Genomic DNA, 18,819 nt, shown 5'->3' with positions numbered 1-18,819 from the left:
GGCCTGATGGGAAAAGTACTCATCGGTATCTGCCTCACTCTCTCTCCTCAAGCGTGTATAGTCCTTCACGCCCCCGCCGAAACCGGTCACATCCAGAATGTGTTTTTGTGCGTGACGATGTGCTAGGCGAAACGGGATGTCTGGAGGTGACAGCTGTCTTTTAGCTTCCAGTTAAACCACCCGGCAATGCGCTGCAGCCGTATGGGTCGTCCCCCTCAGCAGGAAGCTGAATTGGAGCGCTCGGACAAGGGTGGCCCGGGCGTACCTGGTGATTCTTGCTGAGTGAAATGGAGATTTGAGATTATCCGGTTTGCCCGACGCTCCGAAGGGGAACCCGAAGTGCGATCCAATTGACCCTCTTCTGGATCAATCAGTGCCTTTTGCCGGAGTTTCTAAGAGAACCCCGGAGAGGAGCCTAAACCCTGACAGCTTTGAGAGGTGGAGGCGCCTCTCTCCTAGTTCTCAAACCGTTTCCACATTTAATGGCAGTTTGATGGCAATGGAGAGACTGCCTTTGGTGGTTGCGGTTTGGCAGCCGATGAAGGACGGACGCTGGCAGGAGCGCACCGGGTTATGAGGCTAGGCTAGGTGATGCATTTTATGTCTCAGGACGTCAATTAAAGTTGTGGACTTTAGAAAATGAGCCATGCCGTATCCTGTCCCTCGGTCCTATTCATTTTTCATCCTTTCTCCCATTTCTTGTTTAGATCTCCCCCGTTACCTCCTCCCCCCCCCCCCCCCCCCCCCCCCACCCTTTTCCTCCTCAGCGTACTGCGAGAAAGGCCGTGGCCTGAATCCGGTTTGCACACAAAAGAGGTTCATCAGCGTACGGTCCTTCCTGCCCGCATCGGATGTTCAGCTGCGCCTCCAGCTCCAAGCGCTGCTAGAAACTTGGACGCACAGGTTTCGGGGAGCCGAGAAGTGGCAGAAGTAGTTGGCAAAGAAGTAGCGGGTTGGGTAATCACAACGGTTTGATTATTCATGGCTGCATCCGGTACTAGAAGCTATCAAACCGTTTGCTCGCTCCCCCTCCCCCTTCCCCTCGACATGCATTCTGCATCGGAACACCCTATTCTGGGACCTCCAGGCATCCTATGTTCTTGTTCTATCTATCAGCTCTTCGTGCTCTCTGTAAATACCAGCTTCAATGTGCGGCTCGGTGGATTTTTTTTTGTTTCAGCCGAGCCACACATTGCGAAGACATTATCAAAAGGCATAGTTTACTAGATGTAGCAAATATTTACAGTTGCTTTTCAGATCAAAATCCTTGTCCTGAAAGTTGTTGCCGCATGCTGATAGAGGGTTGCGATTTCTAGATCTGAAGTCGGCTCCTGATTGTCAAAACCTCTATTTGCTCCATGCTTTAAATAATCGGTAACATAGAACATGGAATGGAAAAAGGTCGTTACTCCAGAACTCGTAATATCTTACGGCAATTTGAAAGCTTTCCCTTTCTGGGTACCATTCAACCTAGGAAAAAGGAGGAGGGGAAGTGGCTTGGGAAAGTAGTTCATGGCGACTTCTTTCGCTGAGTTCATTCTGTGTGTGAACCGAAACCCAACACACTTACTTCAAGCACCTTTTCATCATCGCTGTGGATTGATGCTGAGGCGATAATATAGCAATAAATGGAGTAAGCGAGACAGGGTGGGTAAAAGAGGAGCAGCGAAACGTAAGAAAGAAGGGAGTCTTGTTAGTTGCCAATGCTCGTCACTTTATAGCAACAAGACGAGCACGCACGGACGACCCTGTCACAATTCATTAGGAAGCGATTCAAAGCTGTACGGTTGCATCTTCGTCTTACAGGGACATGACACTAATATGCTTAGCTGGGATGAAGCACACCCGGCATAAAACAGCAACAAACACACACACACGGAGGATGTGTGCCTTTGCTCGGGAAAGCTTTCCCAACCGGAGCAGCTGGGACAGACTGGGGATAATTACAAATCAATAGAAAAATTAACTCCACCCGTCCACTTTACGACGACGGAGACAGGTTGGGAATATGCGCCTGGACGCAACGGTGTCAGATGGTGTGTGCCTTGCCCCGTGTTTTATAACCACTTCTCAGAAGCCGAAAGCAAACCCGGTTTAAAGCGAACCCATAACGATATATAGATCCAAAGCCAGTATGAGACGATGTCGAGCGAATTAGTTCATATTTAAACACCCTCCGGGGTTAGTGTTCATATCAGCAGCTGAGCCTACAGTATCGGACCAAACAGACGGCGACATGTGTGACGATTATTAAAAACGAGGAAGTATAAATGAGGTTTTCCGTTTCAGCTAACGTTACTCAATATTATTTTAATCAGCACGGGTAATTGATTGAAGCTTGTTTATTAGATTAATGAATATTTACTCTTACTCTTCATCTATGTTTTCGGGAGTTTCTACGACATTCAATGCAACTTTAATGAAATCCAGGATGTCTCAAACGAAGAGCTTTGCTTCCTTTGTTTTCTTTTCGTATACTCCCGAAAAGTAAACAAGGCAAAGAAACGTGAAGTCAAGGCAGTTTTAATTCGCGGCTAAGAGCCTCTTGAGCGTGTAGGAAGCTTTATCGCATGTGTTTGTTGACCGATACTGCAGGTACAGACTATGCAGCAAAAGCCACCGGATCTTCATACTGTCCGAGACGGAGACGGAAATAGCGCTTCTAAGTTTTTATCCCCAAAATCTTTGCAGTACCCTACACCGGGAGGTTTTGGAGTGGATTAGTCGTGCAAGCTGAGTGGTGGCACTAACACTAGGGGGAGTGGGGACCAGGTGTTGGGAAAAACCATGGGCAACGGAAAACGTACATATACAGTTTGGAAGTGGAATATATGAATTTAATATTTCAATAAAGAGGTAACCGGAGAGAGTTAAAACAAACCCAAAACCATGGGCCAATGATGGGAAAGGGGGAAGGGAGGGTAGGGGGGAAGGGTAGGAGGAAACTACTACGAGACACATCGACACAAAAAAGTACACGAAGAGAAACCTCGAACTCATCCAGCAAAAATAAAAAAAAATAACGAACAAGACGATGTACGAAAGGAAATAGTTGCTGGAAAGGACGACGGTTGGAATGGTGGTGGGGGGGTGAAGGTTAGTTGGAGGGGAAAGTTTTCTTCCGCCCCGCGTTTCCTTTCGGCGTACGTGTATGTACACCGAACGGGGGCTTTGGGCTACGGCGTGGGAAATATACCGGGTTTGGGGATGATGATGCGGAAAGCGTTAGAGCGGACACGACAAGGGATCATAGGGGGGGTAGAAGGAAGGAAGGAAGGGTTTACAACAACACCGGTGAAGTGAGCTGTGGGAATTCGAGGGCTGGCGAATGGGTAGCGGGGTTAGCTAGGGGGTGGGCAGGCGCGGGCTTACCTTTGGTGGTGCGAAAGCCCTGGTTGATGGCGCGCGTTGTCCGGACCGCCGCCCGGTAGATGCGCCAGTAGAAGAACAGCATCACGAACATCGGAATGTAGAAGGAGCCGAGGGCCGAGTAGACGACGTACCCGGCGTCGTTCGTCAGCTCGCACGTCCAGGGGCAGGGAAGCGGCGGCGATGGGGACGGTGTCACGGACACCAGTGTGTAGTTTCCGTATTGATAATAAACGTTCTCTTTCACCTAAAGCGAGGGGGAGGGAGGGGAAGAAAGAGACAGAGAATGGTAAATCGGTTAATCTGGGGGAAAAATCCAACACCGCGGTACGCTTTCCTCGAATTTACCCGAAAGGCCGGCAGAACGATTTACGAACATCCATTTTGAGCCTACCGTGGCCTGTTCCACAGGCGCTCACAAACACACAGCGACGTGAGAGGCAATTTAAACTGCTTCCTTTTGCTGCTCCGGGTAGAGGGGGGGGGGGGGGGGGGGGGGTATCATAAAGAAGGTTTCCTGATTTTCCCATGAAAGGGCCGGGAGTTCTTGAACTCTAACATAACGCTTCGGCACAGCGTAGAATCGATATTCACGAAACCGTAAGTCGTTCGTAAGCGTTCCGCAAAATACTACCCCTGCCGAATTTCCATGCAAGAGAAGCTGCTGATGGTGAAACATCCACGCACCATCCAATTCTCTGGACTAGAACTCTTTTTCAATGATGTTAACGCATCGACACCTGGACCTGAACGCCAGATTTTGAACAGCGTCAAGGGATATCCCTGGGTATCAACATAAAGTTCAAGACTTCGACCTCCAGCTGAAGGGTCCTTAATGTCTATAATCTCATTCAAATATATTGTTTGGTATTATCGTTTCGAGCGCGTTTTTCTGTCCCAAATATCCACTCCTAATACTTAGTTTACATGAAGCGCAAAGCAAGCGGTAAAATGCTGTCAGTCGGTCAGTCAACTGTCAAAATCTGTACAAATTTGTTTTTCGTTCGGCGAGTGAAAAATAGCGAGTGGATGGAAAATAGTTGTTAAATACCTTACCTCTCTGCTGTGTTTTTTTTATAGTCAAACACTCAAATCAACATCTAATGTGCTTTCATTAAGATTGTCTAACGATTAGTAACGTCGTCTACACGTTACGAAAAAAAAAAGTGACAGCAAAACTGACAGTTTCGCGTGCAATTTTCAGTCTTTTACGCCTCGTGTAAACTAAGCATAAGGACTCGGTGGCGGTGTGTTCCGATAAACATTTTGATTATTGCCAAGTTATAAAGGAAATGGCCTTGTTTCGAAAACAACAACCGTAAGACTCCAAAACCAAGACAAGAAATATCGGACGGAAAAGTAACCCAGCACGGAACCCGAACGAATTTTCCCCCCGGCTGCGTTTCGATTATTAGGAGGTTAATTTTGCACAAAGAATTACAGGTGGGCGATTGTGGCGAAGGGCCAGAATTTGAAGTATTCTGTTCGCCTCGCCTCTCCCAAAGCCCTCCCCAACGTCCTGGCATGCCGAAGCGCCGCCCGCATCGGTCAGGGATTAATTCACGGGGGGTCTTGAATGGAGTGCCCTCCGGAGCAAATGTAAATCGATAGGCATTATCCGCAAATATTCCAGCTAATAGGCCGCCCGCGGCGGGGAGTCGCGCAGGCAACCGCCGGTTTGAATTGATCAATTCTCGAGGTTCGGCTTTTGCCGGGGAGGCGGCATTGTGATGCGCAAAATCTCTGGTTCCGCGAGGTAGCTTTTCGGCGAAAGCGACAGGAAACGACGTGGAGATAGAGGACGAGTGGGCGGATGAGTGGTGGGAAAGAAAAGTGGGCAAAGGTTCGCCGAAAAGCTAAAAATAATTACTTTTCCTCCATCTTTTTTTTTATTTTTGCTGATTCGGGCGATTTATCCCTGCGAGTCAATAAAACCGCGAAGTAGTTATCGGGGAAAAAAAGGAAGGTAAAAATAAAAGGCTTTGTCACAAAACAAAAAAACAAAATGCACGTAAAAAACTGGCAGGAAGATCCAAAAGTAGGCCGCAAGCGAAAACACATTTACATCACAATAATTCGCGGGGTCTCAGTCGTCCGCCGGAAAAGCTCCCCCCCCCCCACCCCGAATCAATCCACCTATTGTGGGTGTGGAGAGGGCAATGTTTTTCACTGGGGGGAAAACTTACTTTCTGTTCCTTCCACCCGACCAGCGGCGGAAAGCAGATCACGAATGACAACACCCACAGCCCGGCGATGAGCGACTTGGCGCGCCTGGTCGACATAATGCTCGGATAGGTGACCGGTCGCGTGACGGCGACGTACCGGTCCAGCGATATGGCGCACAGGTTCAGTATGGAGGCGGTGCACATCCAGACGTCCACCGCTAGCCAGATGCGACACCATACGTCACCGAATATCCAAACCTGCAGAAGAGAGAAAAGAAAGAGAGAAAAAGAGAGAGAGAAAAGCCTAAAGTAACGATCGAAAAGTAAAATCGAAATTAAAGTCTACATTCTAGGAACACCAGTTAAATCATTTCACAAATGCCAATTAAATCCCAGATCTCCACAAAATGAGAAGATAATTGATTCCAAGAAGAAGGCTTACCAACAGAAGATACTAATTGAAATAAAAAAAGCCAAAGGTAAATTGAACTAGTAAAGACGTTTACACTAGTAAAAAGGCTCGCTATCAGAAGTCGCCAAATTAAATAAAAAGAAATGGTAAATGAAATTAGTAAACTAGCAAAGACTAGACAAAAGCGTAATTAAAAATACTTTTTTAAGGGAAAAAATATGCAGAACAATAGTAAAATAGATTCAAAATATGAAAAAAAATTGCAAAAAGTAAGAGTGAATACAAAAAAGGATGTTTTAAGCCAAAGAACAAAAACACCTTGACGAAACAAACTCCAAACAACACAAGGCAAGGATCGAAAGTTCAAAAGCGCCGTGGAATAGCGAGTAGTTGCCAGCGAGGAGAATAAACTCGCTGCGTTACGTAAGATGGTAGTAGTGGAGCGTTCGCACGCGCTGAAGTTGGTGGATGAAGTGGAGCAGAGCGAAGGGGGAAATCAGAGAAAAATCAAGTGTAATCTCATTTGCACATAAATGACGATTTTTTCGGGTACGACCCGGACCATATTCGAAAAAACAGAGGCAAAAAGGCGAGGGTATGGGATGGGGAGGAGTTACGGTGAAGGTGAGGGAAGGGTTCGGCCATGTTGCAACCGTGGGAGGTTGGGGATTACCACTTGAGTGTAGCATGGGACTTAAATCGAACCCGCATGGCTTTTAGTTCATCCGACGTCTAGCGACGAACACTTCAGTAACTAGCAAAAAATAATCACACACACACACACACACACACACACGCGAGCAGGCGCGTGCACGCAGGTCGACCGCAACTATGGCGAGTTCAATGGCGGCAAGAACCAGCGGTTGGAGTACCCAATCGACCGACCAACGTTGAGGACCATCATCGAGCAAGAAACGTTTTACCTCGCGCCGGGAAATCTGCACCAGGTTAGGTTGAAGTTTTCCTCGCCATTGGCTCGTCTTCCTTTCTCCCAGGCCCTGTCGGATATGTTTGCAGGCACTTTCCCCCCCCCACCTGCCTTGAAACACGCGCACTTGAATAAAAGAAAAGCAGCACCGCAGCGACGTTCGGGGTTGTTTTCCCGTTTTTTTCCTTTTGGGAGCACGAGAAAAGCCACCAACTTTTCCCCCGCGCGACCGACTGATGATGCTTGAGTACGGCTACATTTTTTGGGGCTTACCCGCAGCGCAACCGAAATTTTGACCGAAAGGCTACATCTTCTGCTCTCCATTTCCACACAGAAGCGCACACACACACACACATAGACGGCGTTTCGGCGCTTGATTTCGTTTTCCTCATTTCACTTCTACGACCCCCGAAACCGAAGGGGGCGCCGAAGCTCAGCTGGGAAAATTAACCGCTGTGCGAAAAGCAAACCAAAACTTAGCGGCCGCCATTTTTCCCAACCTCTCCCCCCCTCACAACTTCCCAAGGGTGGAGGGGGAAAAAACTCGGCGCGGAAAAAAAAACAATAACAATGATGATAATAATATTCCACCAATAAGTCTGAAGGGTAGCGGAAAAAAAGGTTTGCAAAAAGAATTAAAAGTCAACGAAACGGTTGGGTTTCGGGAAACAAAAGGCGCAGGAAGGGTGCGGGGTGCGTGGTGAAGGAAAAGCAAAAGGAGAGAAGAGAACGAAACCCCGTGTCGGAGCACTACATCGACTTTGGTTTTTCTAATCGCTTTACGTCGCAGCACTTGCTTTACGATCGTGCGCGCACGGTAAAAGCGAACCGGGAAAACTGCCCGGAAAATATTCCAGCCAAGCCAAGCCAGCCAGCCAGCCGGCGAAACTGCGGCCGAATGAATTATAAATTTTCAATTAACACCTAATCGCATTATCACTTTACACAAAACGTGTTTTAATCACACGGCCTCTGGCGCGAGAGGACGTGCTTTTGAAGGGCGATCCTTCCGGTAACCGCGTTGGGCCCCGGCCGGGGCGGTTGGGTTAATTTTTCTTTTCATTTTCCAACCCGCCCAACGGTGGGCAGACGCCGTGAAAAACCGCACCACACAATAAACGATCAGTGCCGGGGAAAAACAAGCAAACGCTTGAAGTTTGAAGGGCCAGCGAATGAAAGTCGTTGTGGAAATGTGAGCGTATGCGCGCGTGTGCGTGCGTATGTGCTTGTGGTGGTGGTTTAGAGGTCGCGTTTAACACCTCTCTCCACGCAGAATTTGGCCACCGAATGTAGGAGGAAAATCTCGCACGTCCCGAAAGCCCGTAGCAATCGCCTCCGTGCTTCTCCGGGTGAACTACACTGTGTCAAATATATTCTCATACAAATTCAAACATATATTATTTTATACTATTTAGTAGGATTCTGTTAACCATATCAAATTTTCTTGGATCTAGTGAATTTTCATGTTTTTTTAACACGTTGACTGCCATGCCTGCCATTTTTGATAGCCAGCTGTCATTAGTTCTAAAAAGTTATTGTCGCATGAATAAATGAAAATGTAACTTAAAAGTTATAGTAATATTTAATAACAATTCTTTGTGAACCTAAGATTTGGTTTAGCCATCAAAAACCGTTGGTTTTGTGAATGTTATAAACAAATTTTATTAAAAAAAGTTTGTACTAAAAAAGTGTGCTAAAAACGCTTGACAGTCAACGTGTTAAGGTCAGTTGACATAAACACGAACGGAGAAAGAAAGAAAGCACAAGTGTAGCTCGAAAGTGTTAAAATATTATTGCTTCCCTCAGGTTTATCATCTTTGGTTGAAGATTTACACATGTGTAAACATAAATAAATATTACAAAAATATGTAGAAAGTGTATGAGCTGTGGCGCCTCCACTACGGTTTCGGTGGAAAAAGTGTACGAAAATATGTTGGACACGGTGTACAGCCGACGACACGCGTTTATAATGGTTCCCCCCTCCGGATGGGACAGTGATTTCCACCCTTCCCGCTTCGATACGTTCCACGCCATCTGGTCCAGTTGCTAAGCTTACCCACATCAAGCACCATTCGTTTACGTTTCAACTTCGTGTTTAACTTTAACGTGTTGTCTTGGTTTGCTTACAGCAAACAGCGTCGACGCTGAGCGCGAGGATAGGCTCGCGTGCCTAACCATACCTGGATGGGGTACTTCCGAAGGCATGGCTGTCGAACTTGTGCGCGGCAGGGTAGGACTATTTGGTCGCAAACACTGCGCCACATCCAACAAACTCTATCCTTAGCCGTAAAACATAGCGAGTAGCAGCTTCTGGACCATAGAATACGTACACAGGGTGCTTTTCTCAAACATTCTAAGGTCGCCCAGTGTGGTTTTATCAGACTTTTAAGTGTTTCAGGTTGCTTTTTTTGGGGAAATTCATTATTTGATGTACCGTAGGTTTAGGAGACCTTTGTTTATGGTATGAGATTTATGTTTATAGGTGCTCCAAATATCCACCACGTCACACCTGCTGACCTTTACACTCTACGAAGGGGGTCCCAGGTTTATCGTAGTATCACGACCCGCTTCCAGGGAACCTCCAAGGGCGAAAGCTTTAGAGCTAGCAGTAGAGCGGGAGATTGATGGTTTCTGTGCAGATGATGGTGAAAAACCCACGGGTACAGCTTAGTAAGCTACTACTAAAACGTAGGTAAAAACTGTACACCGAAGGATACCGGAGCCTCAAATCTGTCACTCAGCCCAGGCACTCTCCACTGTGAGCTGGGTCTTGGACTATCGGTGCTATCGGCGAACATCGAACGGAACCGAGGTACATGCAAACAAAACCCATTTCCAACGCGCGCAAAGTACCAGCTGGTGCCGGTTCCCACGGCCTCCTTTGGCCAACAATGCGACACGCAACACCCAAACCCTTGCGAGCTACGAGCGCGTTAGCATTCCGATCGGAATCATGCAAATCATAATTACAGAAGTTAATTCCGAAGTATGTTAAACACGGTACGGGTAAGGTACCGACCGCCGGCAAAACCCGGGCGGCGACATCAATCTAAAGTGCAATGTCGAGTCGCCGGTGTTACACAACCGGCTGCCTGAAGAAAGGGTTTCGATTTCTGGCATCGTTTGCGACATTTCGAACTAAGAGGTTCCAGTGGAACCTGCTCAAACTGGTTTCGGGGATCTCTTAGAAGGCGAACTGCGCCATTGAGGAGCTTCCATTAGAAAGTAGCACGTACATCAGTTTTAGGTAGTTCCAACTTTCTCCTAAGTTCGTTTTCTCTTAAACTTAAGCTGTCAAACATACAAATGTTTTGTTTTTACTTGCACGGAAGGAAGTTTGACAGTTGTATGGTACAAAAACATGACATTCTGGCTTGAATTAAATCTCTTTGATCCATACTAAGATCAACAGAGCGTTGGTTTTATACGACAGATCTTGTCTATAGTCTATAGTCTATAAATGCTCGATACTAAATCTCATATGTTTATAGACAGTATTCAAACGCTAACGCTATCCAAAACGAGATGAACAAAACACAGTAGTTGCAGACGTTTGTCAAACTTCTCTCCTTTGCTTGAACCATGGTAACCTCTTCTCCATTTCCACCTTTTGTTTTGTAATGCTGGAATAAATATAAACTTCCCCAACGGCATAAAAAGATCCGACCGGGTTGATTTCTTCGAGCACTTTTATTCATTTTGTTTGGACAGACTTGGTATGTGTTTCAAACCCCCCGAAACAAACTCAAACGGCAAGCTCAGGAACGGCACAGTAGGCAACTTAGAGGAGATTGAAATGAAAATGAAATTGATTTATAAAATGTTACCCTAAAAGAATTCTTTCAGGCGACTTTGTTGAAATAATCGTGGTTTACTAAACTGATTGTTTTTTGATTGCTTATAATACCGATGACACGAGCTGTCACTAGCGGCGATGGAGGCGCCTGGTACCTCCGGCTGCGGTGGTGATGGTGACTCCAAACAAGCCGGAGATAATTTCCTCATCAAATGGGAAAGAAAACCAAATAATGTTTAGTTAGTTTAACTAACACTTGAAACTCGATTTCTCGACCAGACCAACCAGGCGAATGTCCCACTGTGCGTTGACGAACCGGCTTTTCGGACATGATTTTTACCTTCGCAAACTTTGCCTTTCGACACACCAATTCACCATGTTGAGTATGTGTGTGTGTGTGGATGCATGTGTGCGCATTTAACCTCAAATGTACACTCGTGTCATCAAATAATTAAAGTTACTTACTAAAACACGAGCGAGAAGAACTTTCTCTCACTCTCTCTATCCCTCGCAGCGAAGTAAAGCTGCCCACCTTGAACTAAACAAACCGCGCTTCGGTGAAAGTTTTATAACCGCTCGCTGCATCCACTCCCCCTTCCCCTTTCCCCGTTCTTTTCCCCGCCGTGGCCGTCAAAAAATCAACCCGCTTGTGGGAAAGCAGTGCAGAAAACGATCCTTTGATAAAACATTCACATCAAAAGGTTCCGAAGAAGCGTGGAACGGTGTATAATAAGATGTAGCAGAGAGGAAAAAATAAGCAAACCAAGTCCCTGACCCGCACCGAGCCGAGGGAGCTAATGGACGCTTTGGAGCAACACACAAAAGCCGCGGGCGGAAAAAAAAGGCGGGAAAAGAAAACGTAACGCAATTTAAATTATTCAAAATAAAAGAAATAACGAAAAAAAGAGGGAAGAATAAAAGCGATATATATCCCCGGGAAAAGGGCGAAACTTTAAATCCATCCAATTGACGTTGGCTCCTTTTCAATGCAAAGTGCAAAAGTGCGCCTTTCAGAGCCCGCGCGTTCTGCCCACTCCCAGGCGCCCTTTATCCCCTCCCCCCTCCTCGGCCTCCACGCTGGCAAAAGTGGCCAATAAAGCTGGGCGCACTTGAAACTTAATTAACCGACGAAGTGAGCTGTCGAAGGCTGCCACGAGAACTGATGATTGAGGCATTTTCATTTCGCATTTGCTTCACACCCCCCGCCACCCACCACGGGGTGGGGTGGGATGATGTGCCCTGAAAGTGTCACCGTCGCAGCGGGCAGACGTGGCCTGAGCCTGATCGGTTTACCCATTCTTGCCTTTTTTTTTTTCTAGCCTTATTTTCGATGTACACGAAGGGTTTGGTTTTTCTTTTCGCTTCCTCTTTTCTCTGCCTTTGGCCGATGCGCCTTCCCTTTCTCACCTTGGAGAAACGCCATTGAATTTGCACCATCTCCCCCCCCCCCCCCTCCCCCTCTCACCGGTGGATGATAGCTCTCCTCCAGAACGCGTCACCTTACCGTGCCCTTCAGAATCCTTCCATTTTCCATCGGGGGTGGGTTTTTGCTTGGGGAAATAGAAAGTCTCGCCCATCGTCGTCACCTTATCTGTAACTCATCAATCCCCCCCTCCTCGAAAAACTCGTTGGAGCGCGACCGTGAAGCCATAAGGGAAAGCGAGGCAATATGTGCCTTCTACGCAAAACCAACACAAAAAATGCTTCAAACAGTCTCTCATTGTGTTTTTTAAGGACATCATACAAAACTTAGTTTATTTATGTATTTCGTACTCCAAACTTCAAAACCTTTTTCTGGAATCACAAATACAAAACAATAATAAATATTCAAAGTTTAACACGTCGACTGCCATGGTTATCACTTTTGATAGCCAGCTGTCATTAGTTCTAAAAAGTTTTTTTTCTCCACAAATAAATGAAAATGTAAGTTAAAAATTACAGTAATATTTTATATCACTTCTCTGGGAAGATAAGTTTTTGTTTAGCCTTCAAAAACCGTCGGATGAATTAATGTTATAAACAAAATTAATTAAAAAAGATTGTACTAAAAACGTGTACTAAAAACGCTTGATAGTCAACGTGCTAAATGAGGAAACGCCATCGAATGACTTATTGTAAAGCTATGTGCAAACGTCAAAGAAACCAAAAACCCTTAATTTTGTTAACAAGCTAAATAATAGATAGATATTCATCAAACAAATGCGAAATTTATTTGTGTAGTAATTTCATGATTGGAAATCATAATTATTTTGAATAAATAGGAAAATATTCGATCAAACTGACAACTCCGAGTGCAATGTGCGGTATTGATCATCTTAGTTCATTTGACATGCATTCTTGTACTAAAGATGCAGATAAAGTTGGTGGGGTTCACAGCGGCATACATTCCCCTATATGCGAGCGGACCGGAGGACCTTACGAAGGTGCCCTAATGAGAACGGTTGTGATGCACGTAAGCGCACACAAACAGCCATTCCCAGCCAGAACGCAGAACGTGTCCACCGATTTTCGGAGCGAAAAAAAGAAACGGAAAACTCAAATCAGTACTCACAGCACTTTGACACGTTCGCTTTCGGACTTTGTGACACGAGCACGAGTTTTGTTTGAACAAAAAAGGCGGGTAACCTTTACGAGAAAAATGTAATCAATACCCCTGCATTTGTGGGCGATGTACCACTGTGCACTGTTTTTTAAAACAGTGTGCTCCTTCTCATCACAACGATTAGCAAGTACATATATTAGTGCTTAACTTCGCGCGAGAAGAATATGGTAAATCAACCTTCCCACTCCCCTCGGTTCCCATTTCACTCCTTCTCCTCTTTTTCTCACTTTTTTCTTAACCTTAACATATTTTGTTTCGCTTATCAGCTCAACGACGACGAAACCATTCTTTTCGCGAGGGTTTTCCCTTTTTTTGCTGTTCCTTTCCGGCGTGCTTATGGCGCGTGAAGGAAGAACTTCGCCTTCCTTCCACCCACACCAGGGCCTCCCCCTCCCCTGTGGGTTTCTTTTCTGTGAAGGAAAAACCGTGTCACCGTGTGCGCGATTTCCTTCCGTTTGCAGGGCACCTGCTCCAAGATGACGCTGATGATGATGATGATGATGATCGCGGTGGGCTCGAGTTTGGCGAAAGTTCAAGCAAAACCGAGCTTCTGTGCCCCCGACGGGGGGGGGGCCCTAACTAGGTGTAAGAAAAAAAGGTGGAAAGCTCGTAATGAAACGGGGGAGGTGGAAATGGAAAAGGGAAATAGGGTTACGCAACCTTTATAAGATAAAATTATTGGCTTTCATAATAAAGCCAATTTATAAGATAATTCAATCTACAGCGGCTGATCGTGGCGCCACGAGGCACGAGGTTTGCATGTAATGACACTGTGCCTCCGGTGCGTGTATGTGTGTGTGCGTGTGCCCATGACGGTACGGAGTGATGGCGATTAACTTCTTCCGGGTGAACCGCCAGCATCGGTGCCGGGGCAAGATGGCGCAGATCATCCTCCGGGGTTTTCCTTTGCTACAAAGAGGATGCCACCTGAACAGTGAAGGGAGGTGGCAGAGAGGGAGGGGGAGGGGGGGGGGGGGTTGAGCATCGATCGGATGATGGGAGCCCTCCGGTTGCTCTGTGGCCGACACACACTGGCTTATCGGTCGGTTCCCATCGGTCCGGGTTCATTTTCCTTGGGTTGCTCGTCCCAACAAAGCGCACAAGCCGGACAGTTTCTTTTCAGCTCCTTTTTTTTCTCTTCCTCTCTTTCTTTCTCTTTCTCTCTAGTTTTTTTCCATACTGATTGGCCCCTGTGTGTCCTATTTTCACCCCGTTGAGAATGAAGCCTCATTTTCGTGCACGCTTTTCCGTTGCTTTCTTTTTTTCCCCTTTTTGTTTTTGGGAACCTCTTCTATGGCCTTGTATGTACTGTTCTTGTGTCGGTACAACAGGGGTTCGCCAAACCTCCCACGAGAACGAAAAGATGTACCTCTCTTCGTCACGTCGTACCTCTGGATTGGTATTCGCTGTTTTCATCCATTTTTTGACTATTTTTAACAAGTTACTTCTTTTTTCATTTTGAAAATGGTTTTCACTTTTTACTTAGACACTATTTTTTACAGAAGAGAACTGTCTTGATGTTTTTCCAACCTTAACCTAAACCTTGTTTTACCTTTATGAGGTTTAATTTCCATGTCTCATTCAAAAATACTCTTCAAAACTAAACAAATTTAAATCCTTTCCAATGCAAGTGATTGAGAACCGCTGTGGAAATGGAACCGATGGAAATAATATTTTCTCACTTTCTCGCTCCACACACACCGTTTAGTAGTTTGCCTGCGTGTGTTCACCGAAACGGGAACCTCTCGTCGGGGGTTTTCCGCCGTCAGACGTCAAGTTGCTTTAAGGCAAAGTTTGGTTTATACCTTTTTTTCCCCCTTAAAGGATGAAATTGGAGTTTGTTTTTTTGTCTGTGCCCGGTCGCGCACAGCTGACCCGATGTTGGTGTAAACATCCAGGAGTGGCACTGGCAAGGTGACCGAGAACAAACATAAAAAAGTGACACTGTTTTAAACCTAATAAAGAAACCGACAAAAGGAAAGATTAAACGAATGAAAAACTTCAAGAGCATCCAGCGTTTTTTTCGGAGCTCAGATTTCTAATCACGTCGCATCGCGTCGTTTTCTAATATTCCCCCCCTCCCTCCCAACCTTAACGCTTTCCTTTTGCAACCTCTCTTCAACCCAAACTCCCTTGCTTTCCCCTGAACCCCCCCTCGAGCCCTCGTCGGGGTGAAGTGATAAGAAATCAGAATAAATTTGAATGAATATTGAGTTTGGTTCTTTTCTCTTTTTTATTTATTTTCCAAAGGGAGCCTCCATTCGGCGCATGCATAAACTTTCACCCTTTCCGTTCGTCTTGCGTCCCTATTTACCCACCCTTGTTGTTTGTTTGTTTTTGTTTTTTTGTTGCCCCACGAGCAGGTTTTCTTCGTGCGAGCGAGGAAACGTTGCGTTCCGCCCTTGCTTCCTCCCGAAACCCTGCCAGAAACTGCAGTTTATCGTTCCAGGGAAGGGGAGGGGGGGGGGGGGGGGGGGGGGGCACATTCACATTCGGGTTCATTTGGGTGAGCTGCAAAAATAGAACCAGATTTTCCAGCCCGCCAAGCGGCCATATTCTTCCAAAACAGTATGCTGTGCGTCCGTGCATAAACTCACCCACACCAGCACCCTGTCTATCTTTTCTTTGACACATAATCGAAACGTCAACGTTTTGTGGGGCGGGTGTGCAGCCGGCTTTCCCGGAGATTTTGGTGAACGATTTTTGAGTGAAAATTACATTCACTGATTGGGATCTACCAGAAATGGGTAGAAGCGAGCCACAAACGTCTGTGTGTGTGTGTGAGTAAGGGGGGCACATATGGCATGGAGCTGGAGCCGATATGTTAATTTATTTATGTCTCTTTGCCATTTTTGCGATTGCCAGTGTGGTTTGGAAGATAATTTGAAAGCAGAGAAAAACAATCGGGAGGAAAGCCAAAGCGATTAGAACGGGAGCGCTCGGGTGGTGAGGAGGGGGGGGGAGGGGTGGCTTGTTTGGAATTGATTGCAATAACCCTTCCAATGCAGCGGAGCTGGCTGAGAATGTCTCTCGTATCGGCACGTGTTGCCTTGGCGCGCTAAAATTAGACCCTCGCCTTCAGCTCACCCACCCGCCGCTTCAACCCCGTTCGATTGGAACCTATTGGGTACCGTCAACTTGTTGTTGGTGCTGGAGGGGAGAGAGGGAAGGGTCGGTTGGCTGGTAAATCATAGCGAGTACCGGGTACAAGGTTACGGAACATAATTGATGGTTTACGGTGCGCAGTGTCGCACGTTTTCGGAACGTCTCGCTGCTCACCAATCAATCCGTGGCACTCGTGGAAGGTGGGGGAGGGTGGGGGAAGAAAGCGAGCAGCGGCGAAACAATGGGGGACATGCATGCAAATACTTGCCCCCCGTCTCCCCTTCTCCACTCCTCTCGACGCGAGGGAAGTTCTCAGCCGAAGATTGCGCTCGTGACTTTGCGATGGCGCAGGATCGCGCGACATCGCCGGGAGAGCGTCGACGCCACTCCGACTTAACCCTCAAATGGCCGGGCAGGCTGGATGTGCCATGGAGAACTTTATAGCTCAAAATGGCTAAAGAAATATATCTGAGACTTCGTTTTAGAGATTTTAGGAGCTCATGGAGTACTTTAAATCTCATGAATCTGTATTTGTAGCTCAAAATGGCGGAAGAAATATATCTGTGACTTCATTTTAGAGATTTTAGAAGCTCATGGAGTACTTTAAATCTCATGAATCTGTATTTGTAGGTCAAAATGGCGGAAGAAATGTATCTGAGACTTCAACTTCGAGATTTTAGAAGCTCATGGAGTACTTTAAATCTCATGTATTTCAAAATGAATGAAGAAATGTGTCTGAGACTTCAACTTTGATATTTTAGGAGCTCAGGGATCAAGTGTCAACCTAAACCAGGCTCACGAACAGATTCAAGATACTGTTGGCGTGATAGTAAAGATCAAAAGGGGGAAAAGGACTCGTGCTGAGTCAGTGTACTTCCCGATACGAGCGACTTTGGTATTCACTGGCCAGCAACATTGTACTCGTTGCAAAATAGATATATTTTTAATGCGATTCGAGCGCCATAATTTTGTTTTTTCCCGTGTTCCAGCTGACCTCCGCGAGCTTTGCGTGCGCCACGGAAGGGTTTGGGGCATGGGCATCGGAAATAAGATAGCCGCAGCCAATCATTACGGGCACGGCATGCTGCTGCTGCTGGTGCTGCTGCTGTCCCGTTGCTCACGTCCACAACCACACGCCGGGCGCGCACCTTGCGCCAGCACGAATTTGCATAGGAAATCGTCGCGCGTCGCGGCTGTCATTTGGATCACGCCGCTGACGAGAACCCACGGTGAACATACATTTGTATATGAAGGTGTAGAAAGAGAGAGAGAGATAGGGGAAGAGAGAAATAGAGATAGAGAGGGAGAGCGAACGAGTGATTGGGAACGAAAAAGGGCACAGACCGCAGAACCGGCACCTCGGGGCCCGGTTGCCTTTCGTTCCACGATGACCGGGACCGGTTTGATGCCCTCCCCCGCGCTCCTACGGCCAGCTAAGGTGGAATGGACAAGGGGGGTTGAAGGGGTCCCATTGAGTCCCGGGCACGACGGCTTAGCGCTGGCGCTTACGCCTGGCGGCTCTAGGAGGCGATGCGATTGCGATTGCGGGCTCTGGAACCTAACCTACCTTAAACACCTCCCAGGTGGCCGAAAATGGCAATACAGCTAATCCAACTAATAAATCAGCAACAGCTAGACTAACGATGAAAAAATTGGTAACACTCCGCAGCTTGTGCGAGCAGAGCACGGCCGCGATCACCAGACAGTTGCCGACGATGACGAGCACGTTGATGAACGCCAGCACCGCCAGCGAGACCAGATTAGTCGGATCCGTCCACTGTACGGATGCGAGCAGGTTGGCGCACTCCGACTCGTTCATGGCTCGTTCCGGACGCGCTGTTGCTGTTGGTAGTGCCGCCGCCGCTGCTGCTGCTGCTGCTGCTGGTGATGGTTGCGGTGGTGATGAAGGAGGTGATGATGGTGATGGTGGTGGTGATGGTAGTGATAGAGGTGTCGAAGAGTCGGAGAGTGATGACGGCGCAGCGATCGGCAGACGGTCGCTTCTTCCGCCCCGAGGTGCCGGCTGCTGTTCCAGGTGATGATGACCGCGGCTCGCACCGCACTACGGCCCCAACAACGACGTTGGTACGGCTTCCTCCGCAACGCCGAGTCCTTTCGCTGCTGCTGCTGCTGCTGACCACCGGCTGGGCCACCAAGTAGGCTGTCTGTTGGCGCAGATGAGACTCCTTTGCGTAATGGCGATGCAGCTACTGGGCGATTACTGGTGCTGCTGCTGCTGTTGCTGCTGCTTGCGCTGCTTGCATGGCGTCTTTCTCCTGGCAGAAAGCAAGCGGAACCGCGACAGGACAGAAAACGAGGAACAGAGCGGGAATAGGGAGAGAGCATAGCAAAGAAGATGAAAAGAGAAAGAGAGAGAGAGAGAGAGAGAGAGATAAGGATAAAGTCAGCATATCAGTTAGAAGCAGGATACTGGTGCATTGA

General features: G+C 47.2%; 1 protein-coding gene across 1 annotated transcript in view; it reads right to left on the bottom strand.

Annotated features, from left to right (window-relative positions):
* LOC131269476 (octopamine receptor Oamb) overlaps window positions 1-18,196 on the bottom strand; it is a 30,731-nt gene extending 12,535 nt beyond the window's left edge. The window contains exons 1-3 of the mRNA XM_058271851.1: window positions 17,945-18,196; window positions 5,556-5,792; window positions 3,373-3,616 (exon numbers count right to left, since the gene is read on the bottom strand). Of these exons, the coding sequence (XP_058127834.1) occupies window positions 3,373-3,616; window positions 5,556-5,792; window positions 17,945-18,196 (733 nt within the window). The remainder of the gene's footprint in view (window positions 1-3,372; window positions 3,617-5,555; window positions 5,793-17,944) is intronic.
* Window positions 18,197-18,819: the final 623 nt, after the last annotated feature.

This window comes from Anopheles coustani, chromosome X, assembly GCF_943734705.1.
Source record: "Anopheles coustani chromosome X, idAnoCousDA_361_x.2, whole genome shotgun sequence".
NCBI classification, from domain to species: Eukaryota; Metazoa; Arthropoda; class Insecta; order Diptera; family Culicidae; genus Anopheles; species Anopheles coustani.
This window is presented reverse-complemented; position numbering and strand designations above follow the sequence as displayed.